Source organism: Prinia subflava, chromosome 3 (genome assembly GCF_021018805.1).
Source record: "Prinia subflava isolate CZ2003 ecotype Zambia chromosome 3, Cam_Psub_1.2, whole genome shotgun sequence".
NCBI lineage: Eukaryota > Metazoa > Chordata > Aves > Passeriformes > Cisticolidae > Prinia > Prinia subflava.
Window position 1 is genome coordinate 28,605,091 of NC_086249.1, and position 23,798 is coordinate 28,628,888.

Sequence of the window (23,798 nt, forward strand, 5' to 3'; positions counted from 1 at the left end):
CTGTCCTGTGCAGATGCCTTACAGAGTCATCTCAAGCTCCCTCTGCTAACACATACACCGCACAATTGTAGCAGTAGCAGCAGGGTTGGGGTTTGCTGGCCCACATTTGGTGCTCTGATCAAGCTGTTGTGAAGGGTGTCTTGGTCACCCCCCTTTTAGAAGCAGTGTGTAATGTTCGGCACTTTCTGTTGGAAAATGGAAGCACAGCTTCTGAACTATGAATGGTGTAACATGATTTTAATGCTTGTTTTTGAAACTTTGGTTTCAGGACATCTGTGGAAGATGAATATACCTTGAAATGTATCAAGGGATAATGGAGGCGTGAATTACAAGGCCACTTCAGTCCAATAACTATTGTCTGAAGATGCCTCTTTTTATGACCAAACTAATACTTTTGAGTAGCAGTAAATATACATCAGTTAGACTGGACGCTGTCGTTCTTCCCCTCAGTCCGGCAGTGCCTCGGGCGAGGATGACATGGCATCCTTCCGTCGGGCAGGCCCGTGGTGACAGCCCATAGTGGTACGGAGTTTGTGATGTGCGTGCCCCGCTACCGTGGCCACGCTGAGTGGCACAAAGGAGCAGCAGCTCTCAATGACACCCAGACCTGTCCCTCATCCCGTGCCCCTGCTGTCCCTGGGCTGGCCGCTGGCTGCACCGTGCCCCTGGAGCCGGCCGCCGCCGAGGCGCGGCCCCGCCGGGGCGGCCCCGCCCGCCGGGCAGCCTGGCAACCGCGGGGCAGCAGCCCGGCACAACGCCCGCGCGCGGCGGCCATGAGGGCGGCGGGCCGGCGGGTGCCCGCGGCGGCGGCCGCCGGGGAGCCGGCCAGCGACGCCCGCGGCGAGCAGCCCCGTGAGCACGGCCGGCCCCGGCCCCCGGCCACCCCTGCCCCAGCCCGGCCCACCCCGCGGTGTGCCCCCGGGAGCCCGGCCGATCCCCGCGGCTCCTCGCTGATGTCCCCCAGCCGCGCGGCAGGTGCTGGCCCGGGTGCCTTGGGGTGTCCGCATCCCTCTTCAGCTCTTTGGAGACTTCCTGCAGCGAGGACATCTTCTTGCATGTCTCTCCGTCTCCGGCCCTGCCTTGGGATGTCTGTCATGGGGAGGCACAGTGGCCGTCTCCCCGAGGGGCCCTGGGGTGCCTTTGTCTCCCAGCACACCCCGTCTGCCTGTACCCACCAGGGTCCTGTCCTGTGCCATCCTCCTGCCCTGAGGAATTGCTCAGCGTTGAGGAGGGAGTAGGAGTGGGTGGCCTGGGTGTAGGAGTGGGGCCTGGGTGAACACTATCATATCTTTGTAAATGATTTGGTTATTGCTCAGCATTGGGGAGTAGGGCCTGGGTGAACACTATCGTATATTTGTAAATGATTTGGTTCTCTGTATTGAAGGCGGATGCAGAGTAGCCTAACTTGGCAATTGCATTCAGCAAAGTTCATCAGCATTCAGGGGATTTATAATAACTGGTTGTTTTGTAATATATTTTACTAACAGGGCAGAAATGTGTGTGTGTTGAGCCTCCTAGGAGAGTTAAAGAAATACTGGAGGAGCACTTTCATTTTCAGGAAGAAGAATGCAATGTTAAACATCCAGCTGCAGGTAATCTCCTTTATCAGCAAACAGCAAATGTTTGTCAGGAGAAGTGATTGTTTTGAGAAAATATGGCAAAATTACAGAACATTTATGTAATTATGTGCAGAACATTTAGAAACAGCAGAATTGCATTTGGTCTTTATTACTCTTTTCTCTTTTATTTGGTCAGAAATTATGAGACCAGAGAGAACACAGATAATTCCGTATGATATATCAGTTTAATAAACCAGAAACCATTGCCAAGCAGTAGGGAGATTTTGTTACCTTTTTCTTTGAAAGAAATGCTGTAGTTATTAGAATACGGTTTTTCTTATGTAGGATTGAGATCCATTCCTAAACTCACTCAAAATGAATTTAAAACAGTTGGATTCACAGACAAAAATGTACCTAAATTAGGTGATGCTGTTGGTGTCCAGCAGATGTAAAGACCATTTGAGCCTGTAATTCTTATTGCTGTGATTAGGCTCTGTAGGGAATTACAGCACACACCTGCAAATGACTGACTTAGGTAGCCTCTGTGTGTAGTAAGAAGAGGAAAAAAGGTACTTTGGACATTCTTTTGACATGTCCTAAACACCTGTCATTGCATGTGTCGTGCTCTAAAAGTGCCTGTTCTTTTCCTGTTGACTGAAAACGAGTCCTGAACACAGAGGTGAGTTGCAGATGTTATCACTGGTCTGCTCAATCTGCTTGTGTGTGCCTAATGTTGCTAACAGCTGAACACAACTGTTTTTTCTGCATCCCTCTGCCAATGGATCAAAATTGTCTGGAGTATTTCAGTCTGGTTGAATAAATGGATGCTACCTTATATGTTCTCATGACTTTTGAGGAGTGTCCCAAAGAAATGTGTGTTACAAAGGCTTAAAGTACTAAAGATAATAGAGAAACCTACACAAATATTTGTTGCAGGACTGTATAATATAGATCTATAGCAAGCTCAGTACAGAAATTGTATGTACAGCATAATGTTATAGGAATAGCATAACAATGATAAATTATAAATACAATAAATATAGATGCTGGTGTACAGATTATTCAGCAAGTGCTGAATTCCTTTTTCAGCCATTTGGACAATTAGAGATCTTTACAAAGTGGCCTGGGCTCTGATAGACAGCAGTTGTCAGGTTGGATGGTTACAGATTTACACAGTTTATTGTTTAAAATAAATCAGATGGCAAGTAAATTGTAACCTTTCCACAAAATAAATTCACTTTTAATTTTTTTTTGATGGTAATGGCTTTGATTTTTTGTTTTTTTGGTTAGTTGGTTTGATTTGGGTTTTTTTGGGGGGTGGGTGTTGTTGTTTTCTATATTTTTGTGAGGGTACTTGGTATTCCAGTATGACCAAAAAAGGATGCTGACTATATCAGTGGTATTACTGCTGTTTCTTATTTATTATGGACAAGCTGTATCCTGCTTCAGTTAGGTGCCTGAGTAGTCCTAAGAGCTTCTATAAACAGTAGAAAGCGTTGTTGTACCTTTGACAATCTGAATTGCCCTCTAAAGATGTCAATCTCTTTTCATTAACTATGAAAGAATATTATTGTGTAGTTTTATATTAATTCTAGAACAAGCTGAGGTAATCAGTTATAAAGCTATTATTTTGCCAAATTGTTAACAGTGGCTCTGGAAGGAGTTTGGAATGTGAAGAACAATTTCTCCATTAGAAACCTGAAACCAGTGTCACAGAACAGCAACGATTTACTTTTACAGCCTGAATTCTACTCAAGACACACAAGAATGAAAAGTAAGTGTCAATAATAAGAAATTTTCACTGTAACACCTCATTTTTAAGTTGCAGGGCATCTTTCTGCAGAGCTAATGCACCTCTTCCTTTAGTAAGTAGGCAACACTGAAATCTTTGCAGAAGAAATCTGTTCAGGATTGCTGTGTTGAGTCACCTTATTTCATATTCTGAAATCTTTTGTAAAGGTTCCATGTCTATTTTGTGGAATAATCACTTGGTTTCTATTGATAGATGGTGAATGTTGTTTTCATGTTCATTATGAACTTTACTGTTCTTAGCATCCAGCCTTAAGAAATTCAATCGTTTGGAAAGCACTCCTCCAGCACACCACCTGAAAAGAGCTTGATCTAGCTATTCTTTCCGGCATTTTCGTATTTGCCTGCAATGGTCAGCTGGTGCCCTGGGAAATGTGTTTCTCTTTACAGTCTGTAGAGTGTGGCTTTTGTGGAGCAGACATGTTCTTTATAGATTTTAGCTTAGTGTGTGTCCACATTCTCTCCTAACCTAACTCTCTTTAAACTCTAAGGAAACAGAGTTTGTTTGCTTTTTAAATGGAATATTTTTAGTGCCGTGACCTTGCTGAATATATGAACTCAGCATATTTTGCCATTACATGAAACTCCTTCCCACATTCTTGGGGGGTAGTGGTTTAAAAATACAGGAAGCTGCATGACTAGCACTCCTTTCTTGCTATCTTGATCTTGTGAGATCAGGAGATAGTAGCATCTTAGTTACAAGTGCAGCATGGATTAAGCTGTTACTGGTATTGGAAGTGTTTAACCAGTACAGCCTTCTGCCACGCTGCCTTTACTTTAGAGTTACTTACTTGTAGGAACACTTTAGTTATAGAGCAGACCTAACACCTACAGAATGACTTGAAGTTTTGAGATGTTGGCATTATTTTTAAGCTCATGTACCTCAGGCTTCTACTGAAGGCAAGCAGAGTTTTCAAAGATCTTGATCTTCACCATTTCCTGTTCAGAACCGTGAAGAAAGAAGAGACTTAAAACAAAGCAGTTTATTCAGATTGCTGTAGGTGCTGCAAATATGTTGATTTTCCTTTGGCAATTTGGATGTACCTTCATTCTCAGGGACTGCTGCTAGAGACAAGTGGTGCTCTCCTCACTAGCTATGCTGCCTGTTTTGCAGTGGGCAGGCAGGCATCATGAGAGAAAGGTGGCAGAAAAGATACATAATGGAAGAAGAACTGGATGCAATCTGGCTTCAGCTCCTATGTTCACCAAACCATCCCCATTCATGCACTCTTTTCTTTGTAAAGATCTGGGGAAGAAAGGAGAGACTAGGGGGGAGATGGAGTGGGTACAGGCTATAGAAATGGACAAAAGGGAGATGAGAGAAGATGAGCCTGCTGTGTTTAGTGCCAGAGGGAGAGAAAGCAGTGAAGGAAAAGGAAGAAGCACTGATAAGGGGAATGAAAGAGGAGTCACAGAAGGTTAGAGATTCCTGAAGGAAACAGAAAAGAGGAGAATATAGTTCAGGAACACAGAGATAGAAACTGTAATAAATGAAGGGAAAATATGCAGGAGATATAAATAGAAGAGAGAAAAAGAAAAAAAATATATTGCTGACTTTACTTAAGTAAAGGCACTTTGCTTCTTCCTTTTACTGCCTTTCCCTAAGTGACCAGTGGTTTGGAGAGCTCACTATGTGGTGTTTCATCCATCCTTAGAGATGTTGTCTTTTTTATAGATTGCTGAATGTCAGTGCTGTGAAGACCTGAGCCTGCTTTGATGTGTCAAATCAAACATCAGCATAACTAGCTACCTTTGGTAATGTTGATGTTTATTTATACAATTTTGAATAAAGTTCTATTTGAATATAGAGCTAGTCCTTTTTGTTGTTTTATTCATATCCTCATGCTATTTTTTAATCTGATGTTGTAAGTAGCCAAATATGATCCATATTTCCACCAGTGATGAAAACGTCACAATCCAAAGATTACAAAATGTTCTTGCTGAAAAACATGCCACTGTGGAAGTCAATATTTTCACAGTTTTCTCTTTTGCAAAGTGATTCTAAGTTCCAGTAGATTATTTTAATGTCATTGAAAAAATACCTGTGGGCCTGATATTTCTGGGTTTGAGAGAATTTAGCCTGCTAGCAGCTGCTAACTTTTTTCCCCAAGGGAAAATTTCTCAAGAAAGCTTCTTCTCAAAACAATCTCGGCAAACAACTATCCTTTCTCAAAACAATCTTTCTCCAGGTGGTGTTTTGCCTTCTAGTTCTCAAAAAAAAAAAAAAAAAAAAAAAAAAGTTTTAGCTGTTTCTCTAGTTTAACCAATGGGATTAGAGAGGTGTCGTTCCTATTCACCAATCATGTTAAGTCTGTATCGGAACACCTTATAAAAAGTAGGAAGAATTAGACAATAAAGCTTTTCTATGCTCTTCACCTTCTGAAATATTTGGATCTCTCATCTTTTTTTTTTTTTTTTTTTTTTTTTTTTTTTTTTTTTTTTTTTTTTTTTTTTTCCTACAGTGACAAATGCCTATTAATGCTTTAGGCTGAGTTCATCCATTAAACTGAGCATTTCAGAAGGCAAGCGTTTGTGATTTGGTATCTAGCCTGATTTGATGAAAGTTTAACATAAATAGACCTCTCTCCATATCAGAGCTGTCATAGTATCAAACAACCACTCATAGTATCAAACAACCACAGAGACAGCATGGAACCTGAAATAACTTGCCACTCTCACTCTTAAACCATTATTACAGTGAGGTAACACCAACTGAATATTAGTTTGCTTTGTATTATCATAGTGACTTTTTACTAACTCTTCAGCTCTCCTTTACTTTTTTAATTTATTATTTATTATTTCATTGCCAAACTCATCACTACTTTTTGAAACACAATTTTTATCATCGCTTATATCATTACATCATTGCCTGTATTAGTACTAGTGGTTAAACACATTTTTCCAAGGTTACATCTACATTATTAAGTAACGAAGCACAACAGGAGGGGGTCGAGGTTTTAAAGCAGTTGGTATTGTGAGCCCCATAACTTGATTATATGTAGTTTAGGATATTTACTCCAAACTAGGGCTAGTTTTGTCTCCTGGACTGAGATATGACCCCAATCCCAGATGTTCAAAGATGTCCAAAGAGAAGTTTTACCACAAATCCTTGCTCTCCATCCTCAGAGATGCTCACTGGGTAAAATGGGAGCATCAGTGTTGGTTGCACATCACTGCCTCTTGCCATTGTGGCTGCTTAAGGTGAAGTCCAGTGCTCAGAAAACTCAAGGAAGATGGAAATTATTGATAACTGCTTACAAATATCCATGGAGCCAAATTCTGGCTTGCTAGTACCCACACATGTGTCAGATGTCTGAGGATTGTGTGGGACTGCCAGGAAAAAATTCTGCTCTGATTTCCACTCTGGTCTACACTGCTGAACAACAAAGCTGTGTGCTTCAGGGGAAGTCTGAAGAGTGTTCTGGACAGGATCCTTCATACGCAGTGTGCATAGCACATTTGTTCATGCCTGTGCCTTGACCTGGAAATATCAACTTCACATGATTTTAATCCAACATTGCTCACAATCACAAGTGAAACTGTAGCAAATATTTTAGCATTGCCTTTGCTGCATATGCAGAAACATGAATTTGTTTGTCCAGAAACTGTTCAGGCATCAACTTTCAACTGGTTCTTCTATCTCTCATCATATTTCTGAATTTTAAACTTCCAAGAAGAAAGATCATAATCCTGCATATGAAACACTAGGTAATCAAATTACAGGCATTTAAACTTCATGATGAAATACGAAGTGTATCATTTATCCAGAACAAAACTTTTATCACGCCTTTTCATAGAGAATTTAGGTTTTTACTTGGCAAAACTTGCATTAAGACCATAGGCACTATTTATGAAGAAAAGACTTCAACATCATTCTTAGTGTCATTTTAGTACCATACAGCATCCTCCCACGCTTTGAAGCTGATCATATTTTCTTATGATGAGAAACTCCACAAGGTTTCCCCAGCTGACAGAATGTCTGCGTTGATAGCTGTGGCTGAAAACACAAGCATGTCTTACAGCATCTTTTCAACTGTCTTTGTAAAACAGTTGACAAATAGCTTCAAAGACTTTTCTAGGCTTAAATATTTCTATAGTGGGACAAAACAGAGTGAGTCAGAGTAGCAGAGGAGGCCAGTTGGGAAGTTCCAGGCGAAAATATTTCCTGCTGTTAGTGATGGCAAATATTCAACCTTCAAAGAAGCAAAATATTTTTTATTTTGCAACAGCTTCATTACTAACACACAGCGTATTATTTTAAATTCCTGACTATCAGCAACATGAAAACTTGCTGTGACTTTCACGGAGCAGTTAAAGCACTCCCAAGCTGCATATGTAGTGCCGAGAATCGTGGGTGGTCCTCGGTCCAATGGGGCTATCTCCTGGACTGGTTTATCTCCAAAGCAGACAAAACCAGATGTGTTCCCTGTGGGAGGCCTTCAGGCATCTGGCAACACTACTCAACCTTCATCATGTTGTACTTCTCAGTGGTGTCCGTGGAGTTTTTCCCAAGTCAGAGCGAACAAAACTGCTTGACAACACCCTGCCAGCACAAAGTAGCTGATGTGATCTTGCCATGGATCTCCTGTGTATTATTATTTGTAATGAGGCAAACTGAATTTGACATGGGATACTGCCAGGCTGGTATTTACTTCTCTACACAAGAAATGAGACATTTAAAAGGGAAGAGAAACATCTGACCTACACACAGATCTGAGGACACCTGACTTTCAACCTTGGTCCTGACAGTGAGGTCACTCCCTGTATCCCTCACTCTACAGCAACACATCACATCTGGCTGCTAAATTTACTACATCAAGATTTCTAGGAGTCTGCTAGACTTGTAGATGAAGGCACAACTGTCATTACCTTCAGTAGTGACTATGATGAATATCCAATTAAAAGGTATTTCTGCTCTTTCCCATATTGAGAGGGTTTGAAGATGGCAGCAACAAAACAGTCACATCTGTAATTTGTAAAATTCTAAAATATATCTCAAATATACATTTCATTTTGCTCTAGATATAAATTCTATAAAGATTTTTGAACTAGTGGACTACATACAACATGTAAATAAACATATGCTTAGTTTCCACAGTGGCAGGTGTAAAAGGAAAATTAATTTAAGGTGACAGTATTACTCATAGAGATTTACGCTACTGTCCTCTCATCTTGAAATTATTAAATTCTTATTTGCCATAATAAACCAAATATTATTATAGTTCTGGATAGCTATGTTGTATATGCAACCACAACTTACTGTGGATTTCAGTAAGAGCTCTTTTTAAGATGCATTGTAGAGCTTTTGCTAATGTTGTGTTGAGGAATACAGAAAGCCATGTCTTGATTTCATGCTAAATAATGCAACAGATTTGTCTCAGTGTAGCACTAGTCTTAATATGGATGCCACTGAAGTGCAGATGAAATTCACACTGAAGTTTCACTGTGAGACTGCAAAAAATCAAAAGTAACTAGGCAACTCTTGCTCTGAATCCTCACAAGGGAATTTTTTTGGGGGGCGTTGTTTGGTCTTTCAAATTTTTCACTATTTGGCTTATAAAGATTTCCATGTTACATTGTCCTGAAACATTTCATAAATGCTCAGTTAATGCCAACATTTTTGTTGACTTACCATAGGCGGGATCAGACCTTTCATCATCAGTCTAACTGGTCAGGCTTTGAATTTGGAATGCTTAGCAGCAAATCTGCAAGTAATGGAAAGAAAAACATGAGTAGATAAAGGCTCCTCTGAAGTCACGCATCAGTGCTGAAAGCTCCTGAAGGAAAATAAGTACTGTCATTGCAGTTGATATGATCAAATTTATCGAGTGAATCAGAATTCCACAGAAGTCAATTGAGCTCTCCCACTCTTTTTCACAAGTCCCAGATTTCCCATATTATTGGAAAAATGTCTGAATAAACAAAATAACTAACAGTTGTGGGTTTGGACCATTTTGAATCCTTGATTAATGCAGACTAGGGATTATGTTCATTTTATGTAGTGTTCATTGTATTGGGTGGGCTCTGGATCTATGTACAGCTTAAGGCTTCACAGGAGTCTGCTCTTCCTTAGGATTGGATATCTGGGCTTGTTTGTTTGGGTGGTTTGTGGTTTTTTTGGATTTTTTTCAGTTTTCGACTATAGGAAAATAACTTTCCCAAATTCCCATTAGTGCCGGCAATGATTCACCTCTTCCACTAGGGTGGACTAGTGTGCCCTGGAGATCCTTTCCAATCAACTCTGTATGTTGAAGCAGGCAGCTCCAGACACCAACTCCAACCACAGCTGCTGGCATTTCTTATATTTTTTGAGTGCTTGCAGCATGGACCATGGCAGTACTATGTACACAGTATGGAATGAATATGTACAATAGGTTTATGGATGTACATGACTTAGCTTCTAACATAACACCACCTTCACACACACAACTGTGCTGAATTTTTTTGAGTAAACACGCCTGAATTGCCTTTCTTACTAATATGGAGTCAGGTTGCAGTGCCTTGAGGTATGTGGTATGTAAAATCTGTGCTGAAATCCAAACAGTCAGTGAGAATTTATGCCTGGTGTAACTCTGCTGCCTTCAGAAGATATATATGAGAGGATCTTGGATCTACAGCTGTTGGATATGAGCGTGTGCAATGTCAGAGCTGGAAACTTGTTCAGTTCTGTACAAACACTGTTTGAACTGTGTGAGTCAACAAGCTCTCAGTTAACTAAAGCAAATTACTTAGGAAAAAAGTTTTGAGCCTGTGTGATGTACTTTTTCACAGCAATTCTGTGAAGCAGAGCTGGAAAATGTAATTTTCTGGTAATGATGAGGTTTTGTAGTTTTTAAAAAACTGTGAGATTTTAAAGTAAACATGTATGAGTCTAAGAAAGCTGTTAAGGAGCAAAAAGAATCCTCTTTTAAAAATTATTTTCCTTTAGTTTTCCAAATTGTTGCACTTCCTAGAGGTGCTTAAAACTGATTGAATTTGATAGGAATTCAAAGCTACTGTGGCAGCTGTCACTTTTTTCCCCCTAAATTAGTGACTTACTCAAAATTGTTGCCAACCTCACTCTCTAAATTACATCTGTTTTTTTAAAAAATCCTCTGCCTCTTCCAAGGGAGGCCACAGGATACTGCATGTAAATAATAGCTCAGGTGGTGTGGGAAAACCCTTTTGCCAGAGTTTGAAACCTCTGGCAGTTTCGGGTGTGGACTGGAAGAAATAAGTGAGAATGCACACGGGAAGCAGCAGGGCAGTCCTGCTTTCTCACGGGCAACAGGGCAGGGGAGACCTGAGACTGTGGCAGCCTTCGTGATGTGTATGGCAGGGCTCTCCTCTCCCCGCCCTCTGCCCCATGCTCCTGCATGTGCTCATGTATGGGGTTTGTGTGGCAAGGTTCTGGTAGTGATGGGGTGACAGAGGTGGCTTCTCGGAGAAGGTGCTAGAAACTTCCCCCCATGTCTAGTGGAGCCAATACCAGGCAGCCCCAAGACAGACCCACCACTGGCCATGGCTGACCCCATCGGTGACAGCAATAGCACCTTTGGGATAATGTATGCAAGAAGGAAAAAAGTTACTGCACAGAAGCAATTGCATGCAGAGAAGAGAGGAATGAAAATATGTGAGAGCAGACACCAAGGGCAATGCAGGAGAAAGGGGTGGAGGTGCTGCAGGGGCGGGAGCAGAATGGCCCGTGGTGAGGCAGCATGTTACCCTGGAGCCCATGGAGGACCTCGCACCAGAGCAGGTGGATGCACATAGGAGGCTCCGCTGCTGAGCAGGCTCCTGGCAGGATCTGTGGCCCCCTGGAGAAAAGAAGCCTATGCTGGGGCAGGCTTGTTGGTAGGACTTGTGACCCCACTGGGGACCCACACTGGAGCAGCCTGTTCCTGAAAGACTGCACCCTGTGGAAAGGACCCACGCTGGAGCAGTTCATGAAAACTGCAGGCCCTGAGAAGGACTCACGTTAGAGAAGTTCAAAGGACTGTGGGAGGGCCCCACTGGAGCAGGGGAAGGATGTGAGGAGTCCTTCCCCTGAGGAGGAAGGAGCAGCAGAGACAGCATGTGATGAACCCCCTCTTCCCGTGCTGCTGTTGCAGAGGAAGCAGAGAAAATGTGAGCGACATTTAGCCCAGGAAGAGAGGGGTGGGGAGAAGGTATTTTTCAGTTATGGTTTCATTTCCCATTTCCCTAGTCTGATTTGATTGGCAATAAATTCATTTCCCCGAATCGATTTTGTTTTGCCCGTGACTGTAACTGCTGAGTGATCTCTCCCTGTCCTTATGTCGATCAGAGAGCCAGAGTTATATTTTCTGTCCTCTGCCTCGCTGATGAAGGCAGTGACAAGGAGGCTGTGATAAACCCTTGGCACCAAGCCGAGGTCAACCAACCAGAGGTGCCAGGGTGCGGGCGCCCTTGTGAGCGTCCCTACAACCCTTCCGTGCTGGGCTGGGGCTCTCACCGGGGACCCCTCCTGAGTGCGGGGACACAGATTCCCTCTGCGGCCCCGAGTCGGGCATGAGCAACCGAGCGGCCCGAGCAACCGAGGGGCCGCAGCTGCCCGGCTGCCGCGGCGCTGCTGCCGCACGGGGGAGGCGGCGAGGCCGCGCACTCCCGCCGGGAGCCCGAGCACCGCTGTCCCCGAGGGCGGAGCGGCAGCGGCGGGCGGGCCGAGGGGCGGCACCCGCGCCGGGCGGTGGCGGGCGGAGGACGGGCCGGCATGGCCGGGAGGGGCGGCAGCACCTCCCCGCCGCCGGGGCCGGGGGTGGGGGCAGAGCGGCGGCGGCGGCAGCAGCCCCAGCCCCAGGATGCGCTGCCCGGCCCCGGCGCCGCCGGTGCCCTGCGAGGGGCAGAGCGGCGGCAGCGGGCGGCGGGGATGGATGCGGCCCCGCGGCGCTGCCGCGGCTGCTGCCGGCGGTGGCGGCGGCGGCTGCGCGGGCGGCGGTGGGCGCTGGCGGCCGGGCTGCTGGGCGCCGCCGCCGCGCTCGCCCTGTACTCGGCGCTGCCCGAGCCGGCCGGGGCGGACGGCGAGGCCGTGACCGTGCTGCTGTGGTGGGAGCCCTTCGGCCGCCCGCGGCGCTTGCCTGACTGCCGGCGGCGCTACAACATCAGCGGCTGCCGGCTCAGCGCGGACCGCAGCCTGTTGGGCGAGGCGCAGGCGGTGCTGTTCCACCACCGCGACCTGGCGCGGCACGGCGCCGAGGGGCTGCCCCGAGGGGCCCCGCCGCGGCCCCCGCGCCAGCGCTGGGTGTGGATGAACTTCGAGTCGCCGTCGCACTCGCCCGGTCTGAGGGGGCTGGCCGGGCTCTTCAACTGGACCATGTCCTACCGCCGCGACTCCGACGTGTTCGTTCCCTACGGGTACCTGTACGTGCCGCCGGCGCCTCGGCCCTTCGTCCTGCCCCGCAAGACGCGGCTGGTGGCCTGGGTCATCAGCAACTGGAACGAGGAGCACGCCCGGGTGCGCTACTACCGCCAGCTGAAGGAGCACCTGCCCATCGACGTGTACGGGGCGCGGGGGCTGGCGCTGGCCGAGGGCGGCCTGGTGGAGACCGTGTCAGCCTACAAGTTCTACCTGGCCTTCGAGAACTCCCAGCACACCGACTACATCACCGAGAAGCTCTGGAGAAACGCTTTCTCTGCCAGCGCCGTGCCCGTCGTCCTCGGACCCCGCAGGGCCAACTACGAGCGCTTCATCCCCCCCGATTCCTTCATCCACGTTGACGACTTCCCCAGTCCCCGGCTGCTGGCCACCTACCTGAAATTCCTCGACAAGAACAAACCCAGCTACAGGCGGTACTTTGCCTGGAGAAAGAAGTACGAAGTCCACGTCACCTCGTTCTGGGATGAGCATTTCTGCAAGGTCTGCGAGGCTGTTAGGGCAGCTGGGAATCAGATCAAGACTGTTCGAAATCTGGCCAGCTGGTTCGAAAGCTGATGTTCCTGGCGGGCGAGGTGTGCCTGGACAGCCTGGGCCAAGCATCACGGTGTCGGGAAGGATGGGTCTCCCAGAGATCGTGAGCCCAGGTAGTCGGCATCAGCCACACAAGGCTGGCACCAGTTGGAGAAGCATACAGGTACAGGAAAATAAGCTGTGAAACGCCTACCAAAGGAAGATTTTTTTATTAAACAGAAAATTATGAAGATACAAAGAGACATTATGCCAGATGATTCCTAAAGAGCAAAGTTACATTTCCAGAAGTTGTACTGTTACAGAACTTTTGAAGTTTTGCACAGCTCAACATAAATATCCGATGCCAAATTCCTCAGCTGTGCAGCTGAAACCAATTTTGATGGCTATGACAACTTCCTGGACCGTGAAGCTTTCCTCTGCTCACAGAGGATACGTGATCAGTGCTGGGTTTCTGTAATACTAAGACAAAAATGAATGTTTTAAACTGTTTTTTATGCGTGTAAAAGCTATTTACAGACAAATTCTGAGCCGCAAGTGTTGAATGTAAGAATCTTATGATACAGTAGCACCTTTTAGCAATGCTTGAAATTGCAGAAGCCCGCTAATAATGCTTTGAACCAAATAATTGTTCCGTTTAGGAAAAAGTGTATGAAGGGGACTGAATCTGAGTGGACAAACAGCTCAGATGATGTAAAGTATTTCTCCTACTACTTGCTGAAACCATAGGCATGTTTATCCTGTATGAAAGTAGAGTAGAACTTTAAGTACAGGAAAGCTGAGACTGTAGGGAAGAAAGTTGGAACACTTCCATCCTCCCTTTATTCAGGAATTAGAAAATGTTTACAGGTATCTGCATGTTTTTCTCTGCAAAATTATTGCCATACAGGAAAATGCAGGGAAAGGCTCAGAATGGCAGGGATTTTATTACTGTAGTAAGTATATATACAGAAAGGCTAACTTTTTGCTCAAGTATCAGTAGACAGTGCTGTGGTGTAGCAACTCTTTTGGTTTATGGCATGCGTTTTTAAAAATTGTGCTGGGGGACAGACTAGTCAGAATGCTGTTTTGTTGTTTTTAAAATAATAATTACCAAAAAAATCCCCAAACTCCCAAATCACTTCCATTCAAAAAGAAAATTACTGTGGAGAATAAGATCCACACTTTTGGTAAAATACAGTTTTTGTGCGAAAAGACTATAAAAAGGGAAGGATTTCCTATTTCCTCTTCCTTAGGTTTTCTGGCTCAGTGTTTTAATCAATAAATAGGTTCTTAAAGTAGAACTCCCTTCACTCAGTGCCTGTCAGGAACATTTACATAGTTCTTCCCTTTTAGACTCCCACCTTTTGCTGTAGTAGTGGGTGTGTGGTTACTTTTTGGTTATGTGTAATCTTGCTCAGCCAAAGCCAGAAAGAAACTTCAGTTACCATTACACATCCTTGCCATGCTCAACCTCCCTGTCCTCTGCAGCTATGAAGTCTGGTGGCAAAAAAAAGACAATTATAAGAGACCTGGCCAAATGAATAAAGTATTCATTCCGCTGCTTTTTAGTCCATGGAGTTACTCAGAGTCTTCATTCAGAATAAAATCATGGGCACAGAACAGGTGGGAAAAGAAGAAAGTCAGTGGCAAATAAAAGATGAGCATCAGAACAGGCAACCTCACTGGCATTTGGGAGTCATATTTAGGTTAGGAAAGGATTAGATTTGATTTAAGCTGTATGGGATGTTGGATGAGTGCTTTTAAGATGTATGAGCTGGCAGTCCACTGTAATTTATTTCAAGTTAGATGTTCCCCCTGATTAGGTAAGCATGAAGCCAAGGATTATTGGAAAAAACCTAATAATAATGAAGTTCATTAATAATTTGTACAGTTTTGCCGGTTCAAATCTTGCATGCTTCTGCAATTATTCCCTTCTGCTTTTGTTCAAGGAGGGTTCGCTGAAAGTACTTGATTAACCTTTTTGTTGTCAGTGCCAGGGTTGTTGTAGAGTATTTATTGGGAAGGGAGTAAAATCAATCTATGCAATGTGGGATATAGTAGGAATGATTCCTAATGCTGCATTTTCACTTCAAGAGGTATAAAGTGATTGTTTAAGGTAAAACAGTGTTCTTCATGGCATGGTCATCTGTTTCTCTCTCAGTAGTTACTACTCCCATAATACTGGATTTGATATTTTTAAAACTGCAATTTAGGTATAATATTAACAGTAATATCTAAGTGTCAGGATGATAAGCACCCTCTTTTCCTTTGAATTTTTTTTTCTGTTCAGTTTTTTTCAGAATTCACATAACTGTATACAAAACCCCAATCTTAAAAGTGATGAAATAATATTTAAGATTGGCACTACTTTTTATCAGTCTGCTGAAACTAGTGCATTTTTTTTCAGTTTTCCTAATATTTTTAGCATTTTGTGAAAGCTTCCAGGCACACAGTTCTTCTGTGCAATCATTAGTAATGCCATATGAAGATGATCAGGCTACAGGAGCACGGGAATTTCTGGAGATCGCAAACATTAATATTTTTTCTCAGCCTCTCTGAAAAAAAAAAAAAAGAGTTGAAATATTTGAGGAAATATTTTTGTAAAATTCAGAAAAGAGCTACAAAGCAATTAAAACATTATTTGTGTAAAGTGATCAGAATTGCACGGTGTTTGTAAATTGCACATTGAGGATTTTCAAGAACTATATGGTGAAAACTGCAGATTTGTAATAATTATTACAGAGCACTTGCATTGGGAGAAGAGGAGCCTTTTCTAATTTCATAATTCTTACTTGGGTGTTGCAAATTTGTGGCTTTCCATTTGGGAGGAAACTCAGCCCAGGCCTATAGCTGCTGAAGTCAGTATTAAAGAATTTCTATCAATCTCTGGGTTTTGGTCATCCACATCATGAGCTAATAGTGTACTGTTACAAAGGACCAGCTCTTGTAATGCACTTTGTGGAGCTCTACTTCAATGATAAATATAGAGTTTGCCCGAACAAACTGGTTTGTACATTGGGTACCAGACACCACAAGGCATTACAGATGATGTATACAATCCAGTTGTAAAAATTGGGGAAAGCTATCCTCTGTTTTAAGTAGAAACATTTCCTTGAATATGTTTTGAAAAAGTTTTTATTCTATGCCTTAAAATATTGGGGGGTGGAGGGAGAGAAAGGAAGATCATTATCTTCTGGGTTTTATAAGGAGAAGAATTACCATTACTTTTTGATTATGATGTAAATCAAATAGAGAATTATGTGATCCCTCAAATTGCATATTGTATCTCAGGGAATTTTATACTGTAAGGTGTCTTGATCTTGATAGAATGAAGTAACTTTATATTAATTATATACATTGACACTCAATAAAATTAAAGGAAGTAGTGCAAAAGAACCCTTTTTTTTTGTATTCTGTTGTCTGTGTTATGAAGGCTGAAGAAAATTGCTTTTTAAGGAGAACAAATGTCTTTTCATGTTTGTTTCATAAATAAAAGTGGCTGATTGTCCTCAAAGTAGTCCGACCATCTGAGGTTAGGCATGAAACCTGGTTCTGCCAGGAGAAAAATATTTGCATAGGAGAGGCTGTGCTGAGTTATTTTCTATATGAAAAGGTGCATTTATTGAAACTAGGTGTTGGAAAAATGTCATTTCAAACAAAATCAAAAAACAAACTTTCTCTTGATACAGAGAATTTGAATGTGGTTGGATTCTTTTTGGCCCCCCCGCTTAAATTTCAAAATGAGGCTATGTTTATTTTGGTATTTAGCATGTAGTGCTGTATCTACCTTTTTAGCTACAGCTTTTTTCGTGGTTGTCTTCAACTGAGCAACAAAAGTCCAAGGGCCAATAGCTGTTTTCCCTGAGCTAGTTTTAACACTGATTGCTGCACAAGTGATGCCATACCTGTCTCTTCACTCACCTTCTGTACACCTTGGTGCACAGTATTGAGAAAGCATTCCTGAAAATTCCTGCCTGGCTAGGGAGGGGTCAGAACTTCAGACCTTGCTTTTCCCCCTAAGGTGATTGAAGTTGTATTATTATCACATTTAAATTTTCTAAGCAGAGCTTAAACTGACTGCTTGCTTACTCCTGCCTGAGGAGGAAAACATTTTTTTGCTCATTTTCCAGATGGCACTGAACACTGGGTTGGGGACACTGGTGTAAATATTTTTCTGACAAATATTTGGTACCATTTGGTCAAGCTTGTTTGGTGACTCTTGATTGAGTTATGCCTGATTAAACTCACACAGATCTTTATCCAAGAGTCATATACAATGGTGTTTGTTTTAAGAGAGTAAATATCCTTTTGTAGGGCACACAGAGGTGACTTAATCTAAAATTTGTTGACGAGAACACAGTGACTTAATGTGGATTTAAGTGTGTTTAACTAAAGATAGCTCAGGATCCAAGTACAACAGCCTGTTTTTAATCAGTAAAAAAAGTCATTATTTGAATAACTTACCTGTAGCCAGCTTGGTTTATGTAACCAACTCAGTTTAACAATTTGCATAATTATATGTTTTCTTCTGTGTGGTCATTTAAAAAACAATACCCCAGGCCAGAATTTCTATGTCTTCTTTGCATTCTGCAGTTTGGGTTTTTTTTTATGGTCTTGAGCTAAATACTTAAGCTTAATTTTGAAACAATGGCAGCTGTTCCTGAGTCTCACCCCAAAGATTATTTGAGATAAAAAAAGTTGAACCTGTTTTTCAGGAATGCTGTGAGAGCTGCAGGGATTTCTTTCTGCTGGCACTAAAGGTGCTCAATGTGTTCAAGAAGCATCAAGAAGCTATGACCCCCTTTTAACTGAAAAAATTTCTCTAAAGGAGTAGATAGTTTACTGAATTCCTTCAATGATTTTAGGTCCATATAATTGCATGGGTTTAATGTTTGCAAAATATTTAAAACTGGACTTTATTTCAGGAATGCTTAATATTTTAATAATATTCTTTTAATAACTATGAAACATAGTCCCAAATTTGGAACTTGAATTTTTATTTATCAAAACATCTTTTGAAGTTAATCAACCCATAGGTTGGCTGTATGCATTACGGAAGAAAATTCTGCATTTGCCTCCTTGAATTTGCCATTGATTTAAACAACGCTGTAGATATTTTGGATTATGAGAAGCTCAGTCCAGGAAAAGACAGAACATTAGGGAGCTGTTGCCCAAGCTGTGGCCTACTATGGCTCTGAGATCCTGATCACGTGAATGCCTATGACTGGAAATTGGCCACCTTGCTTTTAAGCAGAAGGCAGGAAGATGATTGCAAATAGAAAGCGTAGATTATCGGATTGTGAATATGTTTTGGTGCATTTGTGATGCTGCCAAATAACTAAGGGTAGTATAAAAATGATTGATTCATTTGAAGCAAGCACAACAGGACTGCATGAAATACAGCAACATAATTGTCCTAAAGGCAAAGGTGGATTCAAAATGGAAAAATGGTACTGAAATTTAAAAGGAAAAAAATAAAAAAGACACGCAATTGTGGAAAAGCATGGGTAGACATTTTGAGTTGTTAAGTGGGAACAAACAGAGAATGTTCTTGGAAGTGCTAGCCCTAGCCCAAACTGAAACCAGAAAACAATGGTTCAGAGTCATGCTGGTGCTCATGCTTACACCTACTTCTGAATAGGAATGGCCTCCTGAAATTAAGGCAGAGCTCTGAACATTTTTGTTCCCCTTCCTGTCCCAAGTGTATGTTTTGCTTGCCTTAATGTTAGTTTTGCTTCTCTGTCATTTACATGTTACTCCTCAAATGTGCACAGACCTGAAGATGTCTTTTTAAATGTTTTGTTACTTTAGAGAAGGAGAGCTAAGAGGAGATAAATTAATCTATGGATGTTTGCTGGGAATTTTGGTTGTATTTTGCAAGAGTTCTGGGGTAAGTGCAAGTGAGCAGTACAAGCTGAATACAAAACAGAGGAGCGTGTTTTAGGGCAGTATCTTGTTGGAGACCCCAGCCTGGACTGAAACATCTCATCAGTTTTTGAGGCTGAGACTTTATGCTGTGAGTTTTCCATTTAGTGGTGAAGATTATTGTATCACATATCCCCAAACAGTCCCACTGATGTATTATCTCAGAATCAAAGAATCATAGAGACAGACTATGAGCAGAGACAGTAAGTCTGTGCTGTGAAAAAAATTGTCAGATTAATTAGAGCAGAATTTGTCCTGAGTTCAGGCTCTGATAAAGCATATTAATGAGAATCCTTAATGAAAAAAAAAAAAACCAAACCAACCAAAAAACACCAGGTTCACCACACTGTCTATTATGGTGTCTGTGGTGAGGAATGTTTCCTGTGCTGTCTTCACAGTTGAGTCATTTTTTGTTGCTATTACTGAGGTATTTATTAAAGTAAAGATTAATCCACAGGAGCTGCTGAGTTTTTAGTAAAGAATTTTTAATGGGGCTACTGATACAGAGGAGATGAAATCTGGTCTCCTGCTCAGGGTCAGGGAGAGAGGCATTCTGGAGCAGCCCAAAGGCACCATCACTGCAGGTAGTATGAGTGAGTAGCAGACCTGGGCTTGACTCCATGTGGGAGATGGAGAAGATAAGGTAATGTCACCAAAGTGGTGGGGATTTTTAAAAGTTACTAAAGTACTTTGAGCCCCACTGCCTAAAGCATTTGAGAAATACAAGGTACTTTACAACAGAGCACAAAGGGAGACACTTTTGGTCACAGGCATAGACTTTGCCATAGTCTGACAATGTTCCTGTGACTAAAAGCTGCAGACACAAGTCAGAAAGGCCCCATAAGGTTTTTCCCAGGTAAGCAGCCAGAAGAGAGCAGAAGAAAGCAAGGACATCACCAAGGCTGTAAAATAAATGTGTTAGTTGAAAAGTTTGCAGCAGCCTCACTGGCAGCCCTAGTGACCTGACCAGGACAGGAACTAGGGGAGGATTCCTCTAGGATTTCACATCTGGAAATAATTTTACCCTGAGCACAGAAGCAAAATACACAATCCTTTCATCTGGATTGAGTATCATCAATAGGACCATTGGGGCACTGAGGAACAAGTGAAGATACATCTTCAGTGTCTCAGAAGAAAGATGAATCTCACTCCTCCTCTTGTAGATGTATGAGGCAGAGGCATAAGCTGCATTCTTTGCACTGCTTAATGACTTGTGACATACTGTGGGAAAAATCCTTTTCTGAACATTGCCTTAAGGGCAGAAGTAGTTTTAGCCAAACTTTTTTTACAACCAATGGTCTTAGAACTTGACAAACTCTCACAACTGTCCAACCTCTCCAGCTGGCTGAGTTATGGACTCTTCAAACTGTTTGCTGGCTGTGGGACAGTTACTCATGATATTTAGGCATCTGAACGGGGTTTTTACAGTTTAAATTCTTGATTTCTTCCTTTTGTTCTGGTGGTTGATTTGTGTACCTGTCACATTTCTGCAATGGATCAACCTCCACATCTTGATCTCATTTTCCTCTTGATGGACTGCTGGTCAGCTCAGCTGCTTGGGCTGTTATCGTGGTCTGATGGGCTTTGATACTTAACAGAAAAGTAGCATCATGAAACAAAAGGTATGTATGTTGTTTTCTTTTTTTTGGTGGCCTTTTGGGATTGTGAGTAGTCAGGCAGTTGGACAGAGAAGGAAAGTGAAATGTAGAACTGAATGATGTTATCCTCTTGCTTTACCTAAAGCTAATTATACCCAAAGAATGTAAGAGCTTCTTGAAGATAAGTGTCTCTAAAAGCCAGATTGAAGAAATTCTATTTGGCCTGTGATGTTACCCATGACAGTGGTAGAAATGGGGATGTAGAAATCTCCATTTCCAATTTTTCTGAATAGCTGCTTCTCTCCAAATTCAGGTTTGATCCTTGACTGGCTCAGAGCACTCCCTCATCTTGTTCCATGGCTAGTTCACCTGCTTGATCTGGCTGAACTGCAAGGGGATCTGGATAGTTTTAACTTGCCCTTGAGGCCGTCTGCTTTCCTCTGGCAGATGTGTAGGGTCCAGAGGGGACAGTGAGCTCTGTGTGTGAGTGCTGGCATCTCAGATCCCATGCTCACATCTGCCTGGGGGATGCAGAGACAGACCTGACCATGCTGTTTAACTCCTCCCATGTCTCACTATGCCCCTGCATCTTGTAACTTGTCTTAATACTTGAGCAGTGTTACTTGTGCTGGCTCTGCACAGAAAAGCTGTGAACCAACAGCAGATCATATCTTGGCCCTACATCCTCAATCAGGACCACAAGCCAAACCTACAAGCCCAGATGTCTCTAGGTACACCTTTTATGAGACATCGGATACTTCAGAAAGACTTTTATCTAGGCCATATCCTGTGTGTTTTCTGATTAATAAATTCATTTATTTTGCAAATGCTACTTTAAAAAGGCAGAGTATTATACTGGCCAAAGAGAAAGTAGTCTGGGGTTTTTTTCCTCTGATGTTAACTATTGGAGTACATGCAGGCTGCCAAAAATTGCTGGTTGCTTGGGATATTGTTCAGCCACCTGCTGCTTCTATTGTTCTGTCAACATCCATGTATCCTGTGGATTTCAAAAGTGGTTTTGGTGTTTATGAAGTGTCATCAGCTCTTATGCAAACTTCTGCTTCTTATCGGTCTAGACCACATTATGAGCTATGAAGCCAGCAGCTGGAGCAAGACTTTAAAAAAGAGATCAGTTTCTCTGTCATGTCCATCTCTCTTGGTCTAGATTGGGATCTGAGTTTTAAATCATGCCAGGACAGCACACTTACTGCACTGCTGTACTATGCTCTGCTGCTTTTGCATATCTGGCACAGTCTAGCAACTTTAATGCTGCCACAAAAATATATGCAAATGAGCAAAGAAATAGAATAGATTTCATGAGTTCAGATGAAACTGTCACTTTATAACCCTTTGGTTAAAACTTAAGAATGCAGGGGGTAATTTCAAATTGTTTATCTGAAGTTACATAAATAAAAGGTAACTTTGGGACTAGGAACCTGTTGCCTGGTGTTAGAGTGGGTCTACTGTCACTTCCACATAACAGTCTGAATCTGGCACTTTCAGCTTCAAGATGGACTGGATGAGAGCCCATGTACTAAGTCAGGATTGGTTTGACAGAATACAGGTAAGAGGTGGACAACAAATTTCATCACTTGCTCATTTTTGCTGCTCTTCAGATGAAACCAGAGATCCTAACCAGTGCTTATTTCTTTTCAGCTCTGATGTGTCATATTGATGCATATATGGATTCCTTATGGCTTAAATACAGACTTCAGTTTGAAGGGTGATATGAAACATGGATATAATTTTTACATTTTACAAATGTGTGTGTGTTGCAAGATGCTTCAGCATCAGAGATCCTACAGGCAAAGCAGACTGCTGTACCAATAAGGTTTGGACCCAGAAGGACTCAGGCATTTCCCTTGATACTGAAATTAAACATGATTTGTACATCTGTAGGATTCTGTGTTTAGAAACATCTGCTTTGACTCCTGTTTCTGTCCAACCCTACTGCATTCAGCAGGGTGTTCTCAGGAATGCTGAAGTACTCTCTTGGACCTGCAATAGAGATTTACCTGTGCACGTGCAAACGCTGAAGGAACGTGGCCTGGGTGACTGACAGGTGTGTAAGAGAACAAAAAGATGCCACTGCAAGGGAACACTGGCTTTGTTCTCACTGAAGGGTCTGACCACGTAGTGCCTGTTTTTTCTCATGGTGTTTACAGCACATTAAAGCCTTTTATATTGAGCCTTCTGAAATGCTGCTTCTGCATCAAAGGGAAAGTATCCATTTGTTTCTGTGACATCTCACCTCTCTGGTTTTACCAGAGGGTTGCCAATCATCTGATTTTACAGGTACTTCTCCATTCTTTTAAAAGAAAATAATTTCACTTACATCCTAGGTTGGTTTATATGATGAAAACTCAGCATTACAACTAAGTTAAAGGAAGGTCTGGCTTTAGTGAAAATGTCATAAAATGTTATCTTTGTTTCAGCCTCCACAAAGTCTGATATAAAACAAGACAGAGGTATCTGAGGGGTCCTAAGTCCTGTGACCAGACATGGAATCTTTCTTGATCTTTGATCTTAGGACAATATTCTAGATATTTTATGATTCTATGTCTTCTGTAAGAGGTAGTCCAAGAGGCACAAGTAGATTTCATCCTTTTCTTGGTGTATCACCCTACGTGCTAGTGCTGTGTTTTCCTACATGGCCACAGAAATTATCACAGGAGACACAACAAAAAGACTGCTCCAACACCAACCAGAAGGACCATGCTGACGTGATGTTTATTCTGAAAGCAGAAGAAAGTGAAATAAGGTCAAACTGCTCTTTCCATGTGCAATGTTTGCATTGCATTTGTGTAGTAGTATGTTTATATACCCCTGGTATTTTGCATCTCTTTGATCTTTGCAATCTCACACTTCGCAGCACAAACTGAACTGGGTGACTGCCAGGGTCTGCAGGAAGCAACAGTGCATTGTGTGCCTTTGTTTGCAGTGAGCATGACCTCATGGGTTGTGTTTCAAAGTTCCAGAGAAGCCCATAGCCCCAGAGCAAAAGAGAGGTTTCTCTTCTTCACT

At 42.6% G+C, this 23,798-nt stretch overlaps 2 protein-coding genes and 1 long non-coding RNA gene across 4 annotated transcripts; all 3 read left to right on the forward strand.

Annotated features, from left to right (window-relative positions):
• Positions 1–521: 521 nt before the first annotated feature.
• C3H11orf97 (chromosome 3 C11orf97 homolog) lies at positions 522–5,817 on the forward strand. 2 transcript variants are annotated; one of them, XM_063394506.1, is made up of 4 exons: positions 522–975; positions 1,488–1,592; positions 3,208–3,333; positions 5,044–5,817. In XM_063394506.1, the coding sequence occupies exons 1-4, from the start codon at positions 537–539 to the stop codon at positions 5,049–5,051; spliced, it is 678 nt and encodes a 225-aa protein (XP_063250576.1). In that variant the 5' UTR covers positions 522–536; the 3' UTR covers positions 5,052–5,817. The 2 variants fall into 2 exon arrangements, with proteins under 2 accessions (XP_063250576.1, XP_063250577.1); XM_063394507.1 differs by having other exon boundaries at positions 522–852.
• A 6,246-nt stretch (positions 5,818–12,063) lies between these two features.
• Positions 12,064–16,647, forward strand: FUT4 (fucosyltransferase 4). Its single transcript, XM_063394503.1, has one exon. It carries the CDS (start codon positions 12,079–12,081, stop codon positions 13,294–13,296), a length of 1,218 nt encoding a protein of 405 aa, XP_063250573.1. The 5' UTR covers positions 12,064–12,078; the 3' UTR covers positions 13,297–16,647.
• A 3,802-nt stretch (positions 16,648–20,449) lies between these two features.
• LOC134548595 (uncharacterized) lies at positions 20,450–22,977 on the forward strand. The gene is made up of 3 exons (XR_010079817.1): positions 20,450–20,798; positions 22,278–22,338; positions 22,431–22,977. It is a non-coding gene; the product is annotated as an uncharacterized LOC134548595 (long non-coding RNA).
• The last annotated feature ends 821 nt before the right edge of the window (positions 22,978–23,798 follow it).